General features: G+C 37.2%; 1 protein-coding gene across 1 annotated transcript in view; it reads right to left on the bottom strand.

Annotated features, from left to right (window-relative positions):
• The window catches only part of PARG (poly (ADP-ribose) glycohydrolase), a 64846-nt gene that overhangs the window by 22924 nt on the left and 19960 nt on the right, over positions 1-21962 (bottom strand). Inside the window, exons 7-9 of the mRNA XM_009893041.1 lie at positions 14301-14393; positions 12065-12222; positions 446-525 (exon numbers count right to left, since the gene is read on the bottom strand). Of these exons, the coding sequence (XP_009891343.1) occupies positions 446-525; positions 12065-12222; positions 14301-14393 (331 nt within the window). The remainder of the gene's footprint in view (positions 1-445; positions 526-12064; positions 12223-14300; positions 14394-21962) is intronic.

The raw sequence follows: 21962 nt of genomic DNA, 5'->3' as shown, positions 1-21962 counted from the left end.
GAAATCTGAAGCTTGATTCAAAATCTTTTAGTCTGTAATTTTAACAACTACCCATGGTGCTAAGTTCCCTCTACATCTCACTCTGATGCAGTGCAGCAAGTAGTTGCATATATTAAAACTGCACATATATACACATATATATTTATGTACACACATATACATATTTATATACACACAATTTATATATAGAGGGTGTAAAATATGTTTTACAAATCCCCCCATATATCTCTCCAAAAAAAAGAAAATAGAATAAGTTCCGTGCAAAAATTTTACTTGCATGCATCATTTATACGAGAAGTGACCTTAATATGAATATCAGTGTAATTAGCAAGCTGTCTTTTGTTACACACTGCCATCGTAACACTGCATAGCCACTTATAAATGTAATGGGATTAAATTTTTCATGTATCTGCTTTGTAGCTCAAAAAAAGAATAAAGGATGTACTTTTTTCTGTGACTCTCCTGAAATAGCAAAAAAGGGTCTTAAGTTTCTCAGGCTTCCTTGGTGACCGTCCTTCAAACAATCTGAAAAACAAGAAATAAAAGCAATTAATTAGATTTCAGGGATATCATGCATCATAAGTAGGCTACTTACTAAGTGTCATTTGATTTTTTTTATATTATGCAAATATTTTGATCAGCCTTGCACTTAAATACTCTACTGTGGAAAGAACTCTCTAGACAGCCCCTCTGTAACATGGGTCTTTAGGAGTGACAAGTTTATTCACTTGCCAAGTTTCTGATGAAGATGCTAAATGAATGCCTATCTCACTCATACTGGTTTTGTAATATCAAAAAGTCTAATTTCAATAGGAACATCCAGGAAAGCTACTAGTTTCACTTGCAACAGACTGGCTTGGATTAAAATAAGTGACCAAGGGGGTGAAAACATGTGTACTGAGTACTCCAAGATCCAAACCTCTTACCCTACTTTCAGCTGAGCAAGTTGCAGAGTAGAATACAATGCAACCATATTGCTTTCATGAGTTCCAGTGCACCAGCAGCGTTTCTAAAGAAAAGAACCTACCCCCAACAGAAACGGCTTCATCCACTGGGCTACTACTGGCATTCTAACATTCATTTGTAAAAAACTAAGCATTAAAAAGAAGCATCCTATTTTTAGCCATTAAGTGAATGTATTCTTTTAAGGTTAGCTGAAATACTTTTACTGCATCATCTATCTTCCAGCAACTTGAACACGCATTACTTAATTTCACTGCCAACAAAGTGACACGGCATTGTTATTGGCAACACATAATGGAATTTATCTGGAAGGAAGAACAGCGGCGACTTCAGAAATAATATCCTTTGAGTAGGAAGTCCACTAAAAGACGTCTGATACAGTGAAAGCCCTGAGGATGTAAGATTCCCCCCAATAAACAGTCTAAGTAAAGGAATGACACAACATTACTCATTTCTTTCGATGTACTGGACTGACAACCTGCCTTTAAAACCAGAATGCTGTCAGGTGAATTTAGCTTTTAGTAGTGAAGCAAACTAGATTTTTTCAGTATTTAAAAATTCTTATGAAGAATAAATGCTGAAGAGATCACTTTCATCCAAAAATCTATATTAAGTCACAGAAGCTAATTTTAAAAAGGTGAAAAAAGTTTTATGAAAAACTTTTTTATTCTTTGAACAACCAATCAGGACTTTAAGAAGGCAAACTCTAGGCTTATATGGTCTATTTTAAAACAGACCAATATACAAGTTCTGTCAAGGGGTTGTGCTTGCAACAACGGGTTCATAAAAGAAAGAGTTAATATACATGTGTGTGTGTGCAGGTTCTCACCTAAATGCATAAGGTATCTCTGACCTTTTATCTGGAAGCCTCATTTGGTATGAACGCTTTAAACTGGTTAATTTATCTATTAGCCCAATCATGCCTTTACTAGGTTTTTTCCTCTTTACTTCAAATTTTACTCTTGCTTATGTTATATACTCTCAGTAGAGAGTTTGTCATGTCACAAGTGCAATACATCATTTGGCATAACTAGCAGACTGGGCAGGAGAAGTCCGGAACTGGAGAAACTATGCCTGGAATAAATCAGATCAAGCTAAAAGGCAATGGCAAGTAAGATTAAGTTGGCTTCATCCATTACATTTGCTCACCAAAATGCAGTCACTCTATCAATTATGGAATTTCGACCAAATACTATGTTTTTAAATCTGAAGTGTTCAGCATTGGCCTGTCTTTTCTCTTGTTAAAAGCTGCGATAAATATGTCTCTTCTTTCTCCCCAGTATCAAAGCTAGAGAAATACTCGTTTGCTTCTGAAAAATCTAATTTACAGTAGATTTATATTACCCAAACACCATCTATACTTACAATAATGAGAAGACATATCTGTGTTTCTGTTCTAGCCCTATACTGCTGCGTAAAACCCCCAGGGCAGCACAAAAGAATTTGAAAAGCCCTTGCTGTAGAGGGATACTCCAAACATTGGGGATAGAAGAATACTGAGGTGTTCAAAATTATCTGTGTTGACTTCCAGCAAGCAATACTAAAGTCAGAGGAAGAAAAAGCACAAGAGAAAAGCCAAACCCTGTCCCCCAGTAGGCACAGGCAGCCGAGCTTTCTGAAGCTCAGCACAAAGTAACCAGTCAACTTTGTGACTGCAACAGTAAAAGCAAGTGGTATTTACAACTGAAAATGGCCCAGTCCTGCCTCATGAATTTACGTCAGGATATAACACAGTAAAGTTATGAACGGTTTAACCTTAAACCTTACTTCTGAAATGATCAACTAGGCAACATTATGAGAAGTTTTATTTCTGAAGCAAATATCTCTATTTTGAAGAACAAAGCTAGACGAGGGTATCAATAAGATATTAAATAAAATTCTTCTTCAAGCTCTAAGACACAGATCTTACTTTAAAAAAAAAAAAAAAACAAACCAAAAATGTAAGTGGAAACGACATAATCAATTTCCTGATCGAAGAACCCAAGGCCAAGACCCATTAATCCCAATTAAAGAACTCATTCGAATGAAGGGCACTGGAAATGAAATGCAAAGCACTGCAAGCCCACTTTCCATCGAAGTAATTGAAATATTACTGGCAACTGCAAACGTAAGCTGTTTTGCTTTGTACAAGATGTTCCCACTGCCATGCAGCCAACATTAATTTAGCAGATCGAGGAGCAAAGAAAAGCTTCCAGGGCTGATCACCAACCACAGCTGCACATTTATCCCTGGCGCTTCAGCTTCCAAGCCAGGGCAGCAGCAACCTTAATCAAATAAGAGACCTCTACAGAGATACGCTTAAGTATTTGAGGAATCAAGGTCAGAGATTTAAAAACATAAGAAAGCAGATGTGTGAATAATGTCATACACACAAACTAGATTCTTAAAGTCATTGTGGTTAAATGAAAACTCTTTCCTAGCAAATATTCAGACACTTAATTCAATCCTATATATGAGAAATAAAATATTAAAAATAATAAGAACTGATATCGGTAAAATGTAAAAAAAACTTAAAAATTACTTGACAGCTGTCGATAAACATACACTAAAGTCACAAAGCAAAAGTTTGTTTCAATAATTTCAATATTCATATCTATTTCAATAATTATTACGGAAACGTGATTTTTTTTGCATTAGCGTTTTCCTAAAGTTTTAGGGTGGAAAAAAGCATTTTAAAAGTGGAATCAATATCCTGGGTTTTGCAGTCTCATTGAGTGCAAACTCAACATTGTCTTATTTTCAACCAACATTTCTACCTTAGAAAGCTGGAGCCAAAAGCTCTAAAGAACCTGCTCTTAAGTCCCTGAAGCACTGAGGCAAACAGCAACTATGCAAGGTACTTCAAAGTGAGCACTTCCAATGACGCAACAACATGATTTAATAACATTATGAGCTACACGAAAGCGACCTTGGCATGCATACTAGGGAAAAGTTGAACCAGCTTAAGTAAACAGTTCAAAAAAAAAAAATTGTTTCCGATTAAGGTATAATTAAAATACAGTAGTTTACTTGTGAAATTTAATTTCCAAGGAGCTAAACTGATCCCTTGATGTTACTTGAAGAACTGGCTCCAGTACTCTTTACAAGCAGAAGGAACCATTACAATCATGTGGTTTAACCTCCCAGCTAAATAATTTCATATCGGTATTTCCATCCCCAGCCTGTACCTTCCCATCCCCAGGCTGGGCTTCCTTTAAACGTTTCTTTTCAAAGAGTGTAATTGTGTCTTTGCATTGAAATCAGAACCTATCATAAGACTCAGAAAGCTGTCCATGCTCTAGTAATATGCAAAAATTTGCAGTAAGGATCATACTTCAGATACTTCCCATTCATAAATCCATGGCATTTCAAACGTGCTGTTTGCAAAACTGTGGATACACAATTTTATACTTATGGTCCCCACAATTAACCACTGTGCTTTTTCTTATCTACCACAGGCACTAAAAAGCGCCTTTTTCTTTACTACTATAGTTGAAAACACACTTGTATTGTTTCTTGTATTTTAGCATGACCTCACTAAAGATAATACAGCATCTAAGCAAGTGCAAGACATTTTACTAAAACCTCATTTTTTTCCTACAAATAAAAGCGGGAGAAGGATTTACAAGAAAGCAGTATGGACAGATGAATTTCACCCACACCCATTAAATGGGCTGAGCATGGGGAAGGATAGAAAGTTAAGGCAGAAATGAAAATACCGAACAGACACTATCTTCAATCTCAAGAAGAGAGCTAATCACTGAGCAGAGCTTCAGTCTGATGTATAGAATGACCAAACACTTGGAAAAAAAGAATAAAATAAGCCCTTTGCTTTTTGTATGTTGTTGCATTTCAAAGCCTAAGCTTATCCGATATATACATGGGGTGGGGGGGAATACTATGCTTACATATGTTACTGCCAAACTTGTATTACTCTCCATATGAGATTGAGGGCTACTTTCATTAAAAGGCTGAGCATTCTCAATTGCTAGCAATCTCAATGGGAACTGCTAAAATTTCATACTGATAGACAGAACCCTAAAGGAAAAACTAATATAGTGTTGAATGGCACAATAAACTAATAATTTAGGATTTCGTCAGTTGCACTGGGGAGCACACAAGAAGTATCTCTTCCATTTTTCTTGTGCAAATATTTTCTCCCCGGGCAGGGGGAAGTGGAGTTCCACAAACAGAAGAGAAAAATAAGATAAAGTCTCCCTTTTTCAAAAACAGTATCATATTTGTAATGATATTTTTTAACCCTTGATTTGCAATGCTAAGCACAGTTGATCAAAACACTTTGTTTCAGTAAGGGTTCTGTCACAAAATTTGACATTTTTATTCAAGTGTGCTCGAGGTAACTTTAGTCACACACATATTAAGGACTACCTACAGATATCAGTGTATCTAACGTCTAGGAAATCTGTATGCATTAATGTGCAGAGAGTGTCCCATCACGTAAGCGTTGGAATGCGTATATAATTATGTGTGCTCATCACATGATTGCACAGGAGAGAGAACAATCTCTTTCTCTCTCTAAATATATAAAAGCAATTCAGCCCACCATAGAGGAATAACTGAAGTTATATTCATTACCTGTATCCTTTGCCTGAAGTATTCTTTTAAGAAAGCTGGTTCAGTTGATTATGTATTGAGTGGGGTGTCCCCGTCCCCAAAATATTTATCTGCCTTTTAAACCAGAGTGCTGCATCACTACAGGTTTGCTTCAATGAAAAAAGATGGTAGTTCCAGTCAGTTACCGGTCAAAGACTTTTCACGAAGAATGGAGCTGCAAGTAGTCTTCCACTACTACCATTTACACTCCCCTTACCAAGAGAATTGCACAATGTTTCGTTCCTGCTTACATACCTGTATTTTGTGAATAGCAACAGACCCACTCTGGTCTCCAAAGCACCCCAGGGGTACACAAGACAATCCACTAGGATGCAGGAAGAAAATATATTTGTAGAATTCATAAAAGAAAAATTAAATAGTGTTTATTTCAACTTTATCTCATCCTTTTTTAATTTTTGTGCATCTTTTAGAATATAATATATTAGTACAGCAGCACATGTATGCAATCTGTAAGTAAATATGCATGTGTTGGGGGGTGCATGCTCGAAAATTTTTCAGATAGGTATGTGCAATCAAAAAAGTTTGGAGACTACTGCCCTAGACAGCTTTAAATACTTAAACATCAATTACGTAATGTAAGATGAAGAAACCTTAACAAATTTAAAATCGGAAATTCTTATATCCAACATAAAATATAACCCCTTAATAGAAAGTCCTGCAGCCATTGAAAATATTTTAAGTGAGAACTAACAGTAAAGCTGTTCAGAATATCAAAACTTCAATTCCTGAAATTTGGACTTTATATAAATCAAAAGCAGAATAATCCAGATGAGAAACTCGTCCCAGAGCGATGGGAGGCAGACAAATGACCCAGCTCTCTGACAGCACAAAAGGAAATGCCACTGTTCAGACCTTGCACCTCCCAATAAGAAAAGGTACCACAAGCTCACATAAGTCAGGTACAGCAACCTCAGTTCCACTTTCTTAGTGCCTAGTGTACGTCTCTTCCCCTTAATAACATTTTTTCTGTATTAAAACCGCCTTCCTTCCTCTGTTTATACAGGAAGTAATTTAGAGCTTTTGAATTCCCTTGGCGTCAAGTAGGAGAAAAACAATACATTCAATAACTCAACCTCATAGGCATTTTCTTATTTACTGTCATGTGTCATAAGTACAAGCTGTCGTCATCTCAAAAGTTAAATTTAAAAACATCGTACTATTCGACACCCTAATGTTTAATTAGAACTTCATCTTTAGATTAAATAGTGACTTTTAAGATTTGTATAACCAAAAAATTGAGCAATGTAATTTTGTTGGTAATCTAGATGCACAAACTATCTTTCTGTCTCAGACACTCACATATACCCACATCTCTAGTCTCTGATTTTAATTTTGTACTTTTGTTTATTGTGGCAAGTAACCTGCAGCATTACAAACCTGCTTTAAGAAAAAGTTTTGGTGATTTAGGAGTCAAGTACTCAAAACCAAGGAATAGCAGGGTAAAATGTTTTATCCTGAGGATCTAAAACAAAAGACATCCCACAGCACGGTACAACTAAGTTCTGGACTAAATTACTGTATTCACTAAGCTAACATAAAAAAATATTCAGATCGAGTACTGTTTTACTCACTACAATGAAGTAATTATGCCAGACTTGTTACAAATGTCATCCTTTTAAAGTTGTCTATTTAAAGAGTATTACATTGTTTACCACACATAAGTGTTGATTTTAAATTTTTGCAGAAAATCATACTCAAAGTATTCCATCCAAGGCTAATTAGAACATAGACCTAAAGCAGGCATAACAGAATCAGTTTTGTAGGATCAGCGTCTGTAAACTCAGAAAACCTGGAACCACTTTTCAGAGGAGCAATGCATCTCTCAGCCCAAACCAAGTTCTCTCAAAGTCGCGGGATAATTTATTCCCCAGAGAATACTCATTAGTGTTGTGAAATTGATGTTGTTTATGAAGAGACAATTGCATTACTGGTAAATTAGATTTCAATTCTCCTGCATAAATGTACTATACAGTTTGCCCATTTCCTTTCATATAATATACATTCCATAAAAGACATATACATCTTAACTACTGGTTTTTTTTTCCCCTCATTTCCAATCACTTGAAATTACTTTAAAGGTTTCTTTGATAAAGATGAAGAAATTCAGTCTTAGTGGAATACTGGCAGTTTCAGACCAGAGCATCCACAACCATATGTGCCAAAAGACCCACCAGGCTTATGTCGTTAGACATACCACCTTCAATTATAAATTCAACCTCAGTTGCTTTGACAGGAACTATTACAGATGCACAGTATCTCCAGCTTAACTACTGTAGTTTTTTGAAAAAAAGAAAACAGAGGAGTTATTGTAACTTGACACAAAAAAAAAAAGCAAGAAAGCACAGTTCAATCTTTTTAATATATTTCAAGAGGAATGTATTTCTTATGAAAGTGCTATGTTAAACAACAAACTATTCACAAAGAAGATTAATTATGAGCATCACCATACAAAACTACTTTAAACTGTGCAACCAGCATCATTATTGTAGAAATGATCTCAGATGAGTCAATGCAATTCACGCTCTACATTCAATAGCATTCAACTTCCATGGAAAATTTATCAGTGAAATTTATTTACCAGTAAAATGGCAAATGTAATTATTTTTCTCTTGTGATGGGATGTTTTTGCATAAAGCTGCCCAATCTATTTCCATCTTATATTATTCCAAAAGTGTTTTTAGAAAGAAAAACTGAACTCTTGAAATTTAGCTTGGTATTTTGAACAGAAGCAGTATTTTATGCTATTTAGGATGATCTAATGTTTGGCCACTGAACGGATGTCATTCTGTCTAGCAGAATTCATAAATATTAAAGCTCGCAAAGTTAAACTACGAATTTCAGTTTATTAACTACATTTGAAATGAATTACATTATTAATGACTTAAGAATCATAATAGGCCCATCCTTGCCAAGTACGAAAGGGAAGAGTTCAATTAAATGACTGAGTATTTCATTATACACAGGTGACTTCCAGTCTGTACCACAATGACCAACCAAAATAGACAGTTGGTGTCACAACATACTATTAAACTAAGTGCTTCAGTGACAAAAAAGGAATGCTCACTTTTTTTCTCCTCTCATCTGGCAAGACCAACAGGCAGGAGAGGAGAGCTACGGCATTGATGACTTATGTTAGTATTAACACATGCAGTGACCTCCTTTCCAATCAGCTGCAGTTATTAGCACACGCACCAGCATTCAAACAGCTTGCCATCATCACTCTAGTAACAGTGCCAAGTAATGGCGCACCAGAAAACGCTTAACAGAGGGAGAAGGGGAAAAAAAAAAAAAGTAAAATCTCAATATTTTGCACTGACTGTTGTTTTGTCAAACAGATTTGTACCTTGGGGGGGGGTGTAGGAGTGAAAGTCATAATGTGCTAGTTAATACCACATAAAGACCTAATGCAGAGAGAAGACTGAGAGAAGGAACACGACAGCATTTAAATGTAGAAATCGTAACTATTTTATAGCGTATAAAAAGCTACTAATGTTTAAGTCTGCACAAAGTGAATTGATAAATGACTGCTGTGTAAAACTGAAAACACAAGAAAGTAACAGCTTATACAGTTTTTTATTTAAGGCACAAATTTTACTTTTTGAGTCTCAAAGAGTTGGGGGAAGGGTGGAAGCCTTTTGTATGAGGGTACAAAGGGCATGCATAGTAGAATCGAAGAACATCACATTCGCTAAAGAAAAAATTAAAAATCACTCAAATGCTAGCATCTGCTCAGTAGTTTTGCTTCATTAGGGAACCATGGACGATTATTTTTTTGCACCTAAAGAATGACATCATTCATTCACAGTCAGCAGATGAATTATGCTGAGGAAAGAACTAAGTCTGGAAAAAGCTGCAGACTATAATACTGTGGGGAGAAAGGGTTGCTGTGCGGAACAATCTGTTATGCTCATCCCTAAGCAGACAGAGCAGAGCAGCAGCCCCCAAAGCCTTTACATCAAAACAATGTTAAAAGAGGAAAAAGTCACAAACATTTTGGCTTCAGTCACTGCCTACTGCCTTTTGAGTACATCCAGCTTCATGAAAGGCTTTTTTGTAGAAGCTGAAAATACACACTGCAATGGACCAAACCTTGTCATCTTTACAAGTCTGAAACAATAGCTGAAAACGTGACATTTTATTCTCTGTCCTTGCTACTGAAGAACTAACTTTTCAGGGTGAGAAAATACAGGGTTGACAGAAGGAAAAAGACATAAGATACTATCCATGCCGCTTCTTCCCCCCGATTTTAGATTTCAACTAGGTCAGGTTATATACGGTAGCACGATAGAAAACTGAATTCTTGTGGTGCTTTTTCCACCACTCACTCTCTTCAATCTCCTTTCGCTTTTATCCTGCCAGTCCCCCTCTCATTGATACATTTCCTCTTAATTTATCCACTGCCTGTCACGCCTCATATTCAACTTCACTAATCTGCTCATTATCAAATGCAAAATAGACAGGGGGAGAAAATTTTGGTCCAACAAATGATTAAGTAAAAAAAAGACTGAAAAAGGAAATGTTAATTAAATAAAAATGGCACAATTTAGCAAACACTGAGGAAGAGCCACTTTTAATCCTCAAGAACCAGAGGACATCAGCTTCCCTTCTTTTCTCCAGTTTGGTAACAATTTTCTGGCACTTACACGAATAGAAATGGATTTCTACCCTGTGTCACTAAAAGCTGAGCATTACCTCATCCCTAATGCAAGAGGAAGGCCTGAAGGTTGTCTGCTGTGTTACCCCTCTCAAATGACATTGCTGGAACTTACCATGAGTGATAGCACTAGGAAGCCAAGTCAAAGGAGGACTGTCTGGAATAGGGCAGAAAAATCCCTGAATAGTTAATACTTTAAACTGGTCATTCTTTAAGTCTATGGCAGGAAACTATTTACCTAATAATCTGCCAAGGCTTTTTTTTATTTAGAAGTAGTTCAAAATATTATGCCCCAAGTTAACCACTAGTATTACACTGTACTACTGTGACTTTACATTGCTGTGAAATGTTCAGAGAAGAAAATACGTATTTGCTCCAGTGATTTAACAACATTTTATTCTGTATTTGGTAAGCATGTAACTGCTTGATTTATAACATGCTTAAGTTACAACAAAAACTGGTACCTTAAAGTCCTTTTAAAAAAAACCCTACAATTCAGCTAGAAGTGTATAGCCGGTACAGTCAAACAGAACTCTTTCCAGAACTTTACTGTCCTCTTTAACAGCTCTGATCTTTTTTAATGCAGGGATGGTACTTTTCATTTATTTGTTCTTATGAACTAACGGTGGAAAAAGATGCTGAATTGTATAGCATGTTAATGCCCGCTCACACTTCTCTTCCATAACCCACTGCACTGTTGGAATAAACACCAAGACCGTGACCCTGCTCCCTCTTCTGAAATACAGTGTAGAGCAACCCCTGCTAGCCCAAAAAGATAATAAACATCAAAACTGTTATTAGTACATTGGCACGTCTGACAATTTATTCTGAGAAGTTCTAGTCTAATACAGCTCATATGATACACGTACCCAAGTGTGCTGGATCACAGGTAACAGTATTTTTATATTTCATCTCAGTTTTCAGAGCATATACACAACATATGTTAACTGTGAGGAACAAGAAAAACTCTAGATCAATAATCTGTCCAAGCTCCAGCCTAATAAACTTAACGTTGATCTACACAGACTTGTATGGAAGTGCCCAGAAGACTACAAACTCTCATTTCTAATCTGCAAGTCCAGGTGAACCATAACATTCTGCAACAGGAATTGTCTCTGTCCTCTTCCCCCCATTTAAAACTGAAATAAGCATATTTAAAAAAAAATAATAAAAGATGCGAAGAAAAATTTCTTATCAAATCTACCTGTAAGCTAGTGTTGAGGAAAAAGCAGTAAGCGTTTGTTTAGAAATCAGAGTATCTTTAACTAAATACTTATTATGCTCTTGAAACCTTTTTAAGCTAACTTCTAGCAAAAGGACAAGTTTATTTTAACACACAGCTCTACAACTGCCTTAAAATGGTAAGAGATCGTATGGATGCCAAAGAATTAAGTCCTACTGATCTGACTTAACGCACAGACCACCACTGCTGACACAAAGGAGGCAACAGAAACATGACTGGGGAAACACGGACCTTTAATTTAAATACTTATAGAATGCTTGAAGCACAGCTGAAATACACCATTTGCAAAAAATAGCTTATGAGGAGGTAGGGAATTGTATGTAATTATGCCAGAGCAAGATTGTGTTTGTGCGTGTGCATGCATGAAAAAAAAGAAAAATTTGGAATATTAAGTATATCCTCCTGTGCACGAGATCCTTTCTTACATATTCACATAGTTTTCTTGTCCCTTAGAGGTAAACAGAAAAGACAGAGAGCAGACTACTGAAATTAGTGACAGAAGCACGAAAGAAACAATGAGTTTCTCCCCTAAATGGCAACAATATTTTCATTGAAGGGTTATCAGCTTCATTTACTCCAGAGTGCCATACCTGTTGAAGTTAATGTCTGGATAACTAGAATACTCAGACTTCATCTTCGCATTGCGACGTGGAAAAGTACAGAAGAAAGCATTGGCTAGAAAACTAGCAATCTGTTCCTGTGACATTGTGATGGAGTGATTCATCTTTTGTTTCAGGAGAGGTACTGGCTACCAACAAAAGAAGTGAGGGGGAGGGAGGGGCAGGAGAGAAGAGAGGGAAGGAAAGAGAAAAATAATTAGCTTACCCGTTTTAAAAGAAAAAACAGGAGCACAAAATTACATTTGTTAAATTAGAGCAAGAGTAATTTAGGCCATTGGTGAAGCCTTTAATCAGCAGCACCATTAAAGTCAAAAACAGTTTACTCAAGACAATTCAGAAAAAGCTTGCTTGACAAACTGCAGATTTCTAATCAATAATAAAAAGAAAGACCAAGAAAACACAACTTATCAAACAAACCACGAGGAATGGAGAGGGGAAAAAAATAGATGGGATGTTACAAATCCTGGGCAATCTTAAAAACTGAAGTAAAACCCCACTTTCAATAGCTGTATAGTTAAGGACCCTTAAGGAATGCTTTCAGCTACAATAACCATGCTTTATACTTTACAAAGAGATGTGGAAGTCACGCCACAGATCATCACTTTATGACTTGCTTGGAATTTTTTTTTCATCCTACTTGAAGAAATAACCATGATAATGTTTACAGAAAGTGCACGAGTACCCATTCTTTTATAATCAGAATGAACAAACAGTTCATCTTCACTTTGGTCTTCAGTTTGGAGTTTCATTTGACTCTAGTCACTGTTTCCTTAATATAAAAAGAAACAAAGGGGCAGGGGAACTAACAAACCCTGGCATTATACATTTTACCAGGCTTTAGCCTCCTGATTTGGATTTTTCGCTTACCACATTCATGGCTTTTTTTTTTTTTAAATTATGTGATAATACTACTGGGAGGGGGTGTCATTCTGACTGCTAAGGAGTCCAGTAACAATTATGACAAACCCACTTGACAGGAGAAAAAGAACAGTTTTCACCCCTTCTTCCAGTATGCTCAGCCATCATCATTAGCCTAACTCCAGGAGAGCTGAGCAGCTACATTTTAATCCTTTCAGTTGTGAATACACAAACTGCTACTAAATTAAACTGTTGAATGCACAGCCCTGTTTACTCCACAAAACAAACAAGTTTTCCTTCATTCTTAGAACTACTACATTCACGTTCACCAAATCTCATTTCTGTCTTCTGGCTATTTAATTAACAAGCTATATTATGATGTCTGAAGTCACACAGCTAGAGGGGGGAAAAAGGACTTGAGAAGCTCCCTCTAATAAGTTCTACAGCCTATTAAAAAAAAAAAGCGTATTTTGGACAGTATGTTTTACTGGAACAAATTTAGCTTCATGTCTAACCAAAAAAATGAGTCTAAGTTTTTCACAATTTACACTGCCTAGCAGTGCATCATCCTTATAAAAGGCATTACTATATGAACTTGCAAGCCTTGTGCTTGACTTTGTGTTCAGAAATTTCATAGCGTTCTCAAAAGCTTTCCTGATCAACTGACTAGCAAAAAAAAAAAAAAGCGCTCAGTGTCTGAAATTATATATCTACTGTAGGACCCCTATGGCATAACAAAGTAGGGAGAGATTTTCCCTGCTCCTGTCCAACAAAATCAATTTAGAAAATTGTAACAAAGCAGCTTACAAATTAGAGTCATTACCCTGCTAATGTGTTACCTATCATACATCTTCACTTCCTTCCTTCCCATAACAATAACAAAGACTTAGTTAAGGTTTGTATGTGCGCAAGTATTACAATGCTCTAACTGAAATAAAATATGATCCCAAGTAAATGAAGGCTTTATGAAAAATACTACTTCTAGGATTAAAAAATTTCTAAAATTAAAAAATAAATGTTTTAAGATTATTGAAGTATTTCAGCTTATAAATGTAATTTTCAAGCCTAAAAGGATTGGTGGCTGTTTTGTTTAAGAAAAATCAAGAAGCAACTCCAGCATATAGAAAGGAAAGCGTTACTGAAGTTTTGCCTAAAAATATGACAGCAAGATAGATTTATTTTTTTTTTATGTTCCATTATATCATTATAGATGTGCACTGTCTGTTCTGCTCCTTAGGCCTCAGCTACATTCAACACAAACCCTATAGCTTTTATTAAGAAGCTAAGATGTTTTGACCTTAGCCATCAGTTATAGTTTGCAGAGCACTTTGCTAGCTGCGTTACTTACCTGAGTGCAGATACTAGGGAGACAGAGCGCCAGCTTGACCATATCGGGAAGAATGGACTGGAACAAATGTTGAGCTTCTGCATCTTCAAGAAACTGTTAAAAGAAAAAAAAAAAAAAAAAAGGCTTTTTATTTCAGAAATAATGATTGTATGAAGAGTTTGTGAAAACAGGACCTATTCAAAAGAAACAAGAGGGGAAAAAAAGAGGTCCTATTAGCTTCATGCAAATCTGCAGCATTTTTCATGGTAGTACCTCACTGCATTTCACCTTGCAATAATGCAGTAATTGAAATACAGAAACAACTCTCAAAAGATGCAGTTGAGAAAACAGGTCAAATGCCCTATAAAGGAACCTTGAATAAGTTATCATTTGACTCTTTCCAGAGCAACGAACAAAATTCTCAACTGGTAACAACCACTACCTAAGCACAAAAGTACTGGAATGATTTACTTAACTTTCATATTCAGGCCAAAGTCCAGGACAAGTACCTGTGACATTCTCCTGTTAAGGACATACGAAATGCTCTGCTGGGTCAGATCAGTGGTCCTCAGCAGCGGCAACAGAAAATGCTACATACAAAGAGCGTGCAAGCCTGGGCACATTCTGCTGTCCATCCCCACCATGTTCCCTCAAGAACTACAGCTTTTGGATTACATACGTTAATGGGTGCAGTCTGCCTGGTCCCACATGCTGAAGTTGTAATCTTTTCAGTCTCTTCCTGTAAGACAGCTGATCCTATGACCATTTTAGCTGCCCCTTTCTCCCTGCTCTAGCGTTCTTCCTGAGAAGAGGTTGAAAACACTCAAAAAAAAAATGGGCACACCCAGGCTTCTCAAAGCTTTTATACTCAAGACCAAGTCACATCAAAGCCTTCTTGTCCTATTCTCAATTCCCTGCACGACACTGTCTGGCCCATTGTTGACATGTTTCGCTGCCAAAGCGTATCAACTCAACGTATTCAGAGAAAAACCAGGATCTCTCTTCTAAGTTGCAACCGCCAGTTCTGAGCTCAACTTCACATACTCAGGTTTTAGATGAACCCACCCACTCCCCACACCCCCACTCATGTATTATACATCCATTTTTAAAAGGTACAAAAGGTTCTTCACGGCAATGCTCTTCTAAGAAAAGCTAGGAGAGGCATACGAAGGGGATGTTGTGAAAAGAATAGCAATGCAAAGCAGTGGGAGTTGAAATACACAAAGTGACACAAAAGCATGCCATATCCTCAAAAGTCTCTCATTCTGCCCTATGAACAGGCTGAAGTAAGATCAAGGAAAGAAAAGCACATTCTCCATCTTCCTGTGCTGTGGTGCAGTTTTTCGCTGATCTAGGGATCCAGGTACCAGATGTGACCGGCTGTTAGATTTGCATGCTGCATTTAAGGCAAAGAGCAGACAGAAGAAAACACACAACTTGCATTACAGCTGGGGAACACCAAATGAAGGTCACAGTTCAGACTTCCACCTTCCTCTTTCCCCTACATCCAGGGAATCTTGAATTAAGACAACTACCTTCTACCAGTTTCTATATTAAAATAATTAAAATTCTGAAACTGTGACTTTACAACTATAGAATATTATTTTTCAAGTAAAACTGTTAGAACTCCGAGAAGAGAAGGCTCCCGGGAGACCTTATTGTGGCCTTCCAGTACCTAAAGGGGGCCTACAGGAGAGCTGGGGAAGGACTTTTTACTGGGGCATGTAATGATAGGATGAGGGGGAATGGCTTCAAACTGGAAAAAGGTAGATTTAGATTAGATATTAGGAAGAAGTTTTTCACTTTGAGGGTGGTGAGGCACTGGAACAGGTTACGCAGAGAAGCTGTGGCTGCCCCATCCCTGGAGGTGTTCAAGGCCAGGCTGGATGGGGCTTTGAGCAACCTGGTCTAGTGGGAGGTGTCCCTGCCCATGGCAGGGGGGTTGGAACTCGATGATCTTCAAGGTCCCTTCCACCTAAACCATTCTATGATTCTAAAACAATTGGATTTACTACCAGTTTCACGCAAAAACAATAGCAGACACAATGGATGAAACAGCATCAAGGTATTATCAACTTGAGTCTCTGCAACACTTGAGACTAATTGTGAAATCACAGAAAGTGATCCTTTTAGTTATATAATCAAGTCTTTGTAATTCATACTTCAATGGAAAGTTTCACAGATACTTCAGAATATAAAAAAGATACTGGCAATTTTCTTAAGAAGAAGAAAATATGGTGCCTCTGATTCAAAGCACACTGTTCCCCATAAATGCCAAGCTGAAAATATTGTTTGAAGGCTAACAACTTCTGTTCTTCCAAGATCATTAAAATAACTACAGAAGTATCTCTGCTCTATTCCCTCCCGTTCCAAGTGATATAGAGAGATATGAGTACTCAGGAAGTTAAAAAAAAAAAAAAAACACCAACAAATGCTCAAAAGACAAACAACTTATGGTAGGGAAGGGGCACCAATAAAACAATCCCAATACCTACAGTTACTTTCCATGCATTATGTATGCTGCTCACGGAGACATACAAACAGGATTTTAATTTAAAGTCTTAAACTGAAACAAGAACTTTCAAAGAACAGCAAGCCTAGGAAACATGAAAATCATTTGATATAATAGAGGAGGAATCCAATACACAAATTACTGAAAGTCAACTTTTTTTTTTTTAAGGTTAAGGAATTAAGAAGATGCATCTCTCTCTCTCTCCTGTCGTTGGCTGCATATGCACCTACGTATTTATAGAGTATAAGTAAGATATTGAAAATTATTACCTTTAACATCACCTGCTCTAATAGGAAACTTTGTTCTCTTCTTATGCACAATGGTTTTAAGTGCCATGAAGTAACAAAATGAGCATTTAAAGGCTGGAACTTCAGATCCCAATACATAAAATGAATATGTAAGTTAAATCTATTCAAAAGATGACATTTAACCTCAGATGTCTACCCAGCTGTCAAATTCTGATAGTCTCTCCCCTTCGGGTAACACTTCCTCTCTTTTAAAGTTGACACATAAATAGTGGCTGCTATGCTTTGCTGGCTGCCACAGACTGTACAGTATCACTTATCTGGTGACACATTATGGCACTGGACTTTGTCATAGCTGTCAAGACTTCAACCTTTTCTTTATGCTCCTTTGAAAACAATATAATACTATGAGACAATTTCTTCCCAAAACAGAAGCGGGGCCAACAATTGCACAGCTCAGCTCTGATACAAAACGTGCAACTACAAAGTTCCCTTCTTAAACTCTGAAATTCTACTTTCCCTTCTCCTTAACCTTTCTAATGTTGCACCGGAACACGCTTTCGTCTCTACATTATTCCACTAACAAAAAACTCAAAATTTGGAGCTCTTAATGCCCAGAAGTGTTCTCATTGGACTTCAGACAGGTTATTCTTACATGTAAATCACAAATAAGGTGGTGATGGGGGGTGTGTGTGTGTGTGAAAAGTGTTGGGTGCCATAAAAACCTTACTACATTTCCACAAGATAAATCACTTAAAGGACCCCATGACTTTAAAAAGATGATCATTGTGAGTGCTAAGTTCACAGACCTTGCCAAGAAACTCTTAACTCCGCAATCGTTTTCTAATCAAACCACCAAGCTGCCCAAACATCCCTGTTTTGAATACTGCCCGATTTAGGCAAAGGTCTCCTAGATATTGCAGGGAAGCACATCAATAGTTTTAAAGCTCAAACGTAGTTTGTTTCTTCCTGGAAATGTTATAACTTCACAAAATAGCTGCTGCAGTTAGTAATCCCAGAACTCTGTTGTTCAACTGCAGGTGCTGGTTTGTTTGTTTTTAAGAAAAAAACCCAAACAACAAAAAAAAACCTTTTTCCCTAAAAACAACTGCTTGGGGAATTCCTCAGTCCTGTGCTTCCCATTTATATCTTGAGGCTATAACCCATTATTGAACAGTAAGCCATAAATATGTAGCCTTCCTTGCCTTACATTTCTAAAATAAACTAAGTAACTTGAGTGATGGCCACATCCATGTAATTGTAACTTCCCCTTTCTGCCCAGGTACCATTCCTATGAGGTTTCTAAGAAAAAGAGCACCTGCAAACCCCTGGTTGCTTGGCCCTCATCCTCTTTGGACCACTAAGCTAGCATGACACCACAGCTGCATCTTTGTAGACCTGCCACTGTCACTGCATATTCTCAGCGGTGCTCAGTGCAACACAGAGCCTGGTTCTATCTGCGACAGTCTTTACAGACTTCAAAAGCAGCAAAAAAGAACTCTGTCATGGAAAGTAAAAGGATTCCAGGATGTGGAGTGCTGACACCACAGCTACATCTGACAGACATCCCACAACGCAAATGCCAACCTATGAGAACCTAGCAACAGCACAGAGAATACCTGGTCACAGAATTGTATGAAGATTTATTTAGAAGGAAACACTCTTCAGGAAGCAGTGACTTGTACTGATGTAAAAATCCAGCATATTTAAAGTCACGTTACACATTCTACTTGTTTGTTGCTGCTGAAAGAGGGTTATGTCATTCCATCTCCCCAAATGCACACACGTTTCACCAGTTCCCACGTTCATCTGACAACTTGCTGAGATCCTTCAGCTCAGTAACGCTACAGGACAATAACCTGGGGTGGGGGGAATAGTCTTCCTCTGCATTAATGAGTCAAACCAGCCTGCCGAAGTCTTGCGTTATGAGATGCTGTGCAGGGTGAGGGGTAGATGAAACAGAACGGGTCACACCTCTTGTGAAAGCGCTACAAAGGCAGATACCTGTTGCAACTCTTCTTACTGAAAAAGCAGTAATATTCTAGTTAGTGTGAAGCTGTTACAAGCAGCACCTCACTTTGAAGGAAATCTAGTAAAGGAATGCCTGTTTTGATTCAGTAATGGGCTTTTAACTGTGTGCAATCTTTTTCAAGGCTACAACCATGCAAAGATTGAGAGAAAGGTTTGTATTTCCATTGTTAAAAAAATAACATTTGTTTTCTAACTTCAAGGAATTCTAAAATACGAAATGGTTGTCAAAAATGTTTGATAAAGCAAAAATACATTAAGTATCATAGCAATTTTGTTTTTAAAGAATTGATCAGTTTCTGCTTTTCTTGTTATACATACGTGTCCTTTGCAGCTCTCTTCAGGATTTGAAACAAAAATATATTGTTGACTTTATTCATAGCCCTCCAATCATGCAAAAAATTATTTAGGAATAAAATAAAAGCAGGGGTTATACCCTGAGGGAATCAGAGCTGCAAAGCATGACTTGCCTTTTGCCAAAGAAATCACTTGGCGATTTCATCAGTATTTGCAGCGGAGTAACTGATGAAATGAACATGACTTAGGGCTCCAATTCATAAGATGCAAATGGTTCAGCGAGCCGTAGCAGAGGTAAGAGCTCTTGGCCAAACCTGCATTGCAATTTTGCAAAATGAACATTTATACTGCAGCAAAGAAGCCTGACTAAATGCCGCCATAAGTAATGGCCTCTTGTCACTATAAACCAGCCCTCCGAAACGTAACGAACGGGTATGCCTGACAGTCCTAATAAGAAGGATCTGAGGTAGCATGGGGTGATAGTGATGGTAGAGAGTCTAAATCTAAACCCGACAGCTCATCAAACCAAACAAACTGCACATACAGAACACAAATTTGGACAGCTCTATCTATCACATGGGAAGGTAGAGTCATCACGCCAACAGGCAACCAGCACGCTAAGACAGCAATGCCTTAACACTTTCAGTTTGTTTGGTTTTATTTCCCCATATTAACTTTTGTGGCATGACAAGGACCAACTGAACCATGTTCTTAAGGATGAAGGGGAAAACCAGAGTGCTTCCTTCAGACTTTGTGTCTTTTATTTCCTAATTCTAATGGATTTCGACTTTCTGACTTTTTCCTTCCCAGCTACCATAACTCCTCATGCACTTTCTTAGAATTACTTTGTTTCAGTTTGAGTTTGCAAGTGCTCTGTACCATCAGTTACGATACTGAACTGTCTTTCCAGTAACAGCTTTCCTAATTATGTTAATGTAAGATATCATATGGTTAGAGGTGGTTATAACCTCCTAACTAATTAGACAAACTGCATAACTTCTATGTACTCTATTCACATTAAGTTAATTCTCCTAATTTCAGGAATAATTTTTTTCTTTTTCCTTCTTCACTATCTTCAATTTGTCTCAAATAAAAAAATCTCTGTATATTTTTACAGCGCATGAAGATTCACATGATGAATACTTCCAAGCTGAAAAACCTGGTTGCAAATAGAGGTGTAGTAAATAAGGACATATACAGCCTACCTAGACATAACATCATTATTAAACCTCCTTCAAGTCTGCAATTCAAGAAAAATAACAAAGAAAGATATGTGAACAAAGCAATGCTATTCACATTCTCACAAAGAGAAATACTTGCTCAGTGCCGCACGCAAGGAATATGCAGGTGGAACATGCCACAAAGTATAAGACAACTTGGAATAGTCTCCTGAAAAAAACTTGAACAACTTTTGTAATTTCACAATTTTGGTGAGGATAACAGGGAAGACAAAAACCTGAAAAAAGTAAAGAAATGTATTTGGGGAACAGAGACAATAGGAACTTGCGTTTGAAGACTTAATTTCTTTTTAAGACTGTTAACAATCTTGTTCTACCCATGAGCGTTTAAAATTACGCTTTTTTCATTCAATGCATAGACTGTACCTCCCTTGCAATGGCTCCCACTTCACTGTCAAATGAGATGAAAGAGTTCAACTGTGCTCTTGCACTATTCTACAAGGTATTGGTTCTTGTGCACTTTTGGATAATGACAACAATTTTGATTTCCCACTTTTTTTTTTTCAACTGTATTCCACAGAATCAGCTCCCAGTCATTTTGAAGCGTCTCTCTCACTATTCCCCTCCAGCTAAGACTATCCTTTGAGATGACACACAAAATCTTGAGCGTGCTTCAGTAATTACAACATGTAATTTATTTATTTATTATGTATTTATTTATTGCACTAACCAATATTGTCTTCATTTTCTCTTCCTTCCAGAGCAGCCTGTACTTAGTTACTTGTTCTCCTGTCTCATACAGAAGTTGTGTGGGTTTTGTATGCTGTTAGCATACCACTCAAACATGGTGGAGTCTGGGATCTATGACTAGAACTCAATGGTCTATGATGTTTAAGCCTTTTACCTAAAAGTAAACCAACGTCAGACTGCCACCCTGTACTCCCTTTCTTCCCCTAATACTTTTCATAAGTGCTTTTAAACACTACAGAATCCTAAAAGCAGACTCTCTCAATCTGTTATTTGAAAAAGCTGGGGGGGGGGAAACAACCAAAAAGCCTAAACAAGTTCTCAGTGGGTGACTTTGACAACTAACATACTAACTTAATACACTCCCAAAAAACCAAAACAAGCTTCACTGACTCATACTCTCCACAAAGCCTTTTCTTCTGGACAGGGAGTAGATGGATTCTACTTAAACACACTGTGCCACAACTATCAGTGTATCTGATACTGAGACAGAGACACTAGGCTGTAGCCTGCTAACTTGCATGCCTATGTAAAACAGACTCTTTGTCATGATGTAAAATATTATACATATAAACAAGATTGAAACCTAGAAGGAATGCAGGGGCAAGGGAGGTGGGGGAGTGGATTTTAGTTCCATTTTATTAATTAACTTTGAAAAGTGCAACACAGAATAAAC

Source organism: Charadrius vociferus, unplaced genomic scaffold, assembly GCF_000708025.1.
Source record: "Charadrius vociferus isolate BGI_N301 unplaced genomic scaffold, ASM70802v2 scaffold429, whole genome shotgun sequence".
NCBI lineage: Eukaryota > Metazoa > Chordata > Aves > Charadriiformes > Charadriidae > Charadrius > Charadrius vociferus.
The sequence above is the reverse complement of the archived record's forward strand: the minus strand, read 5'-3'. Positions and strand labels throughout refer to the sequence as shown.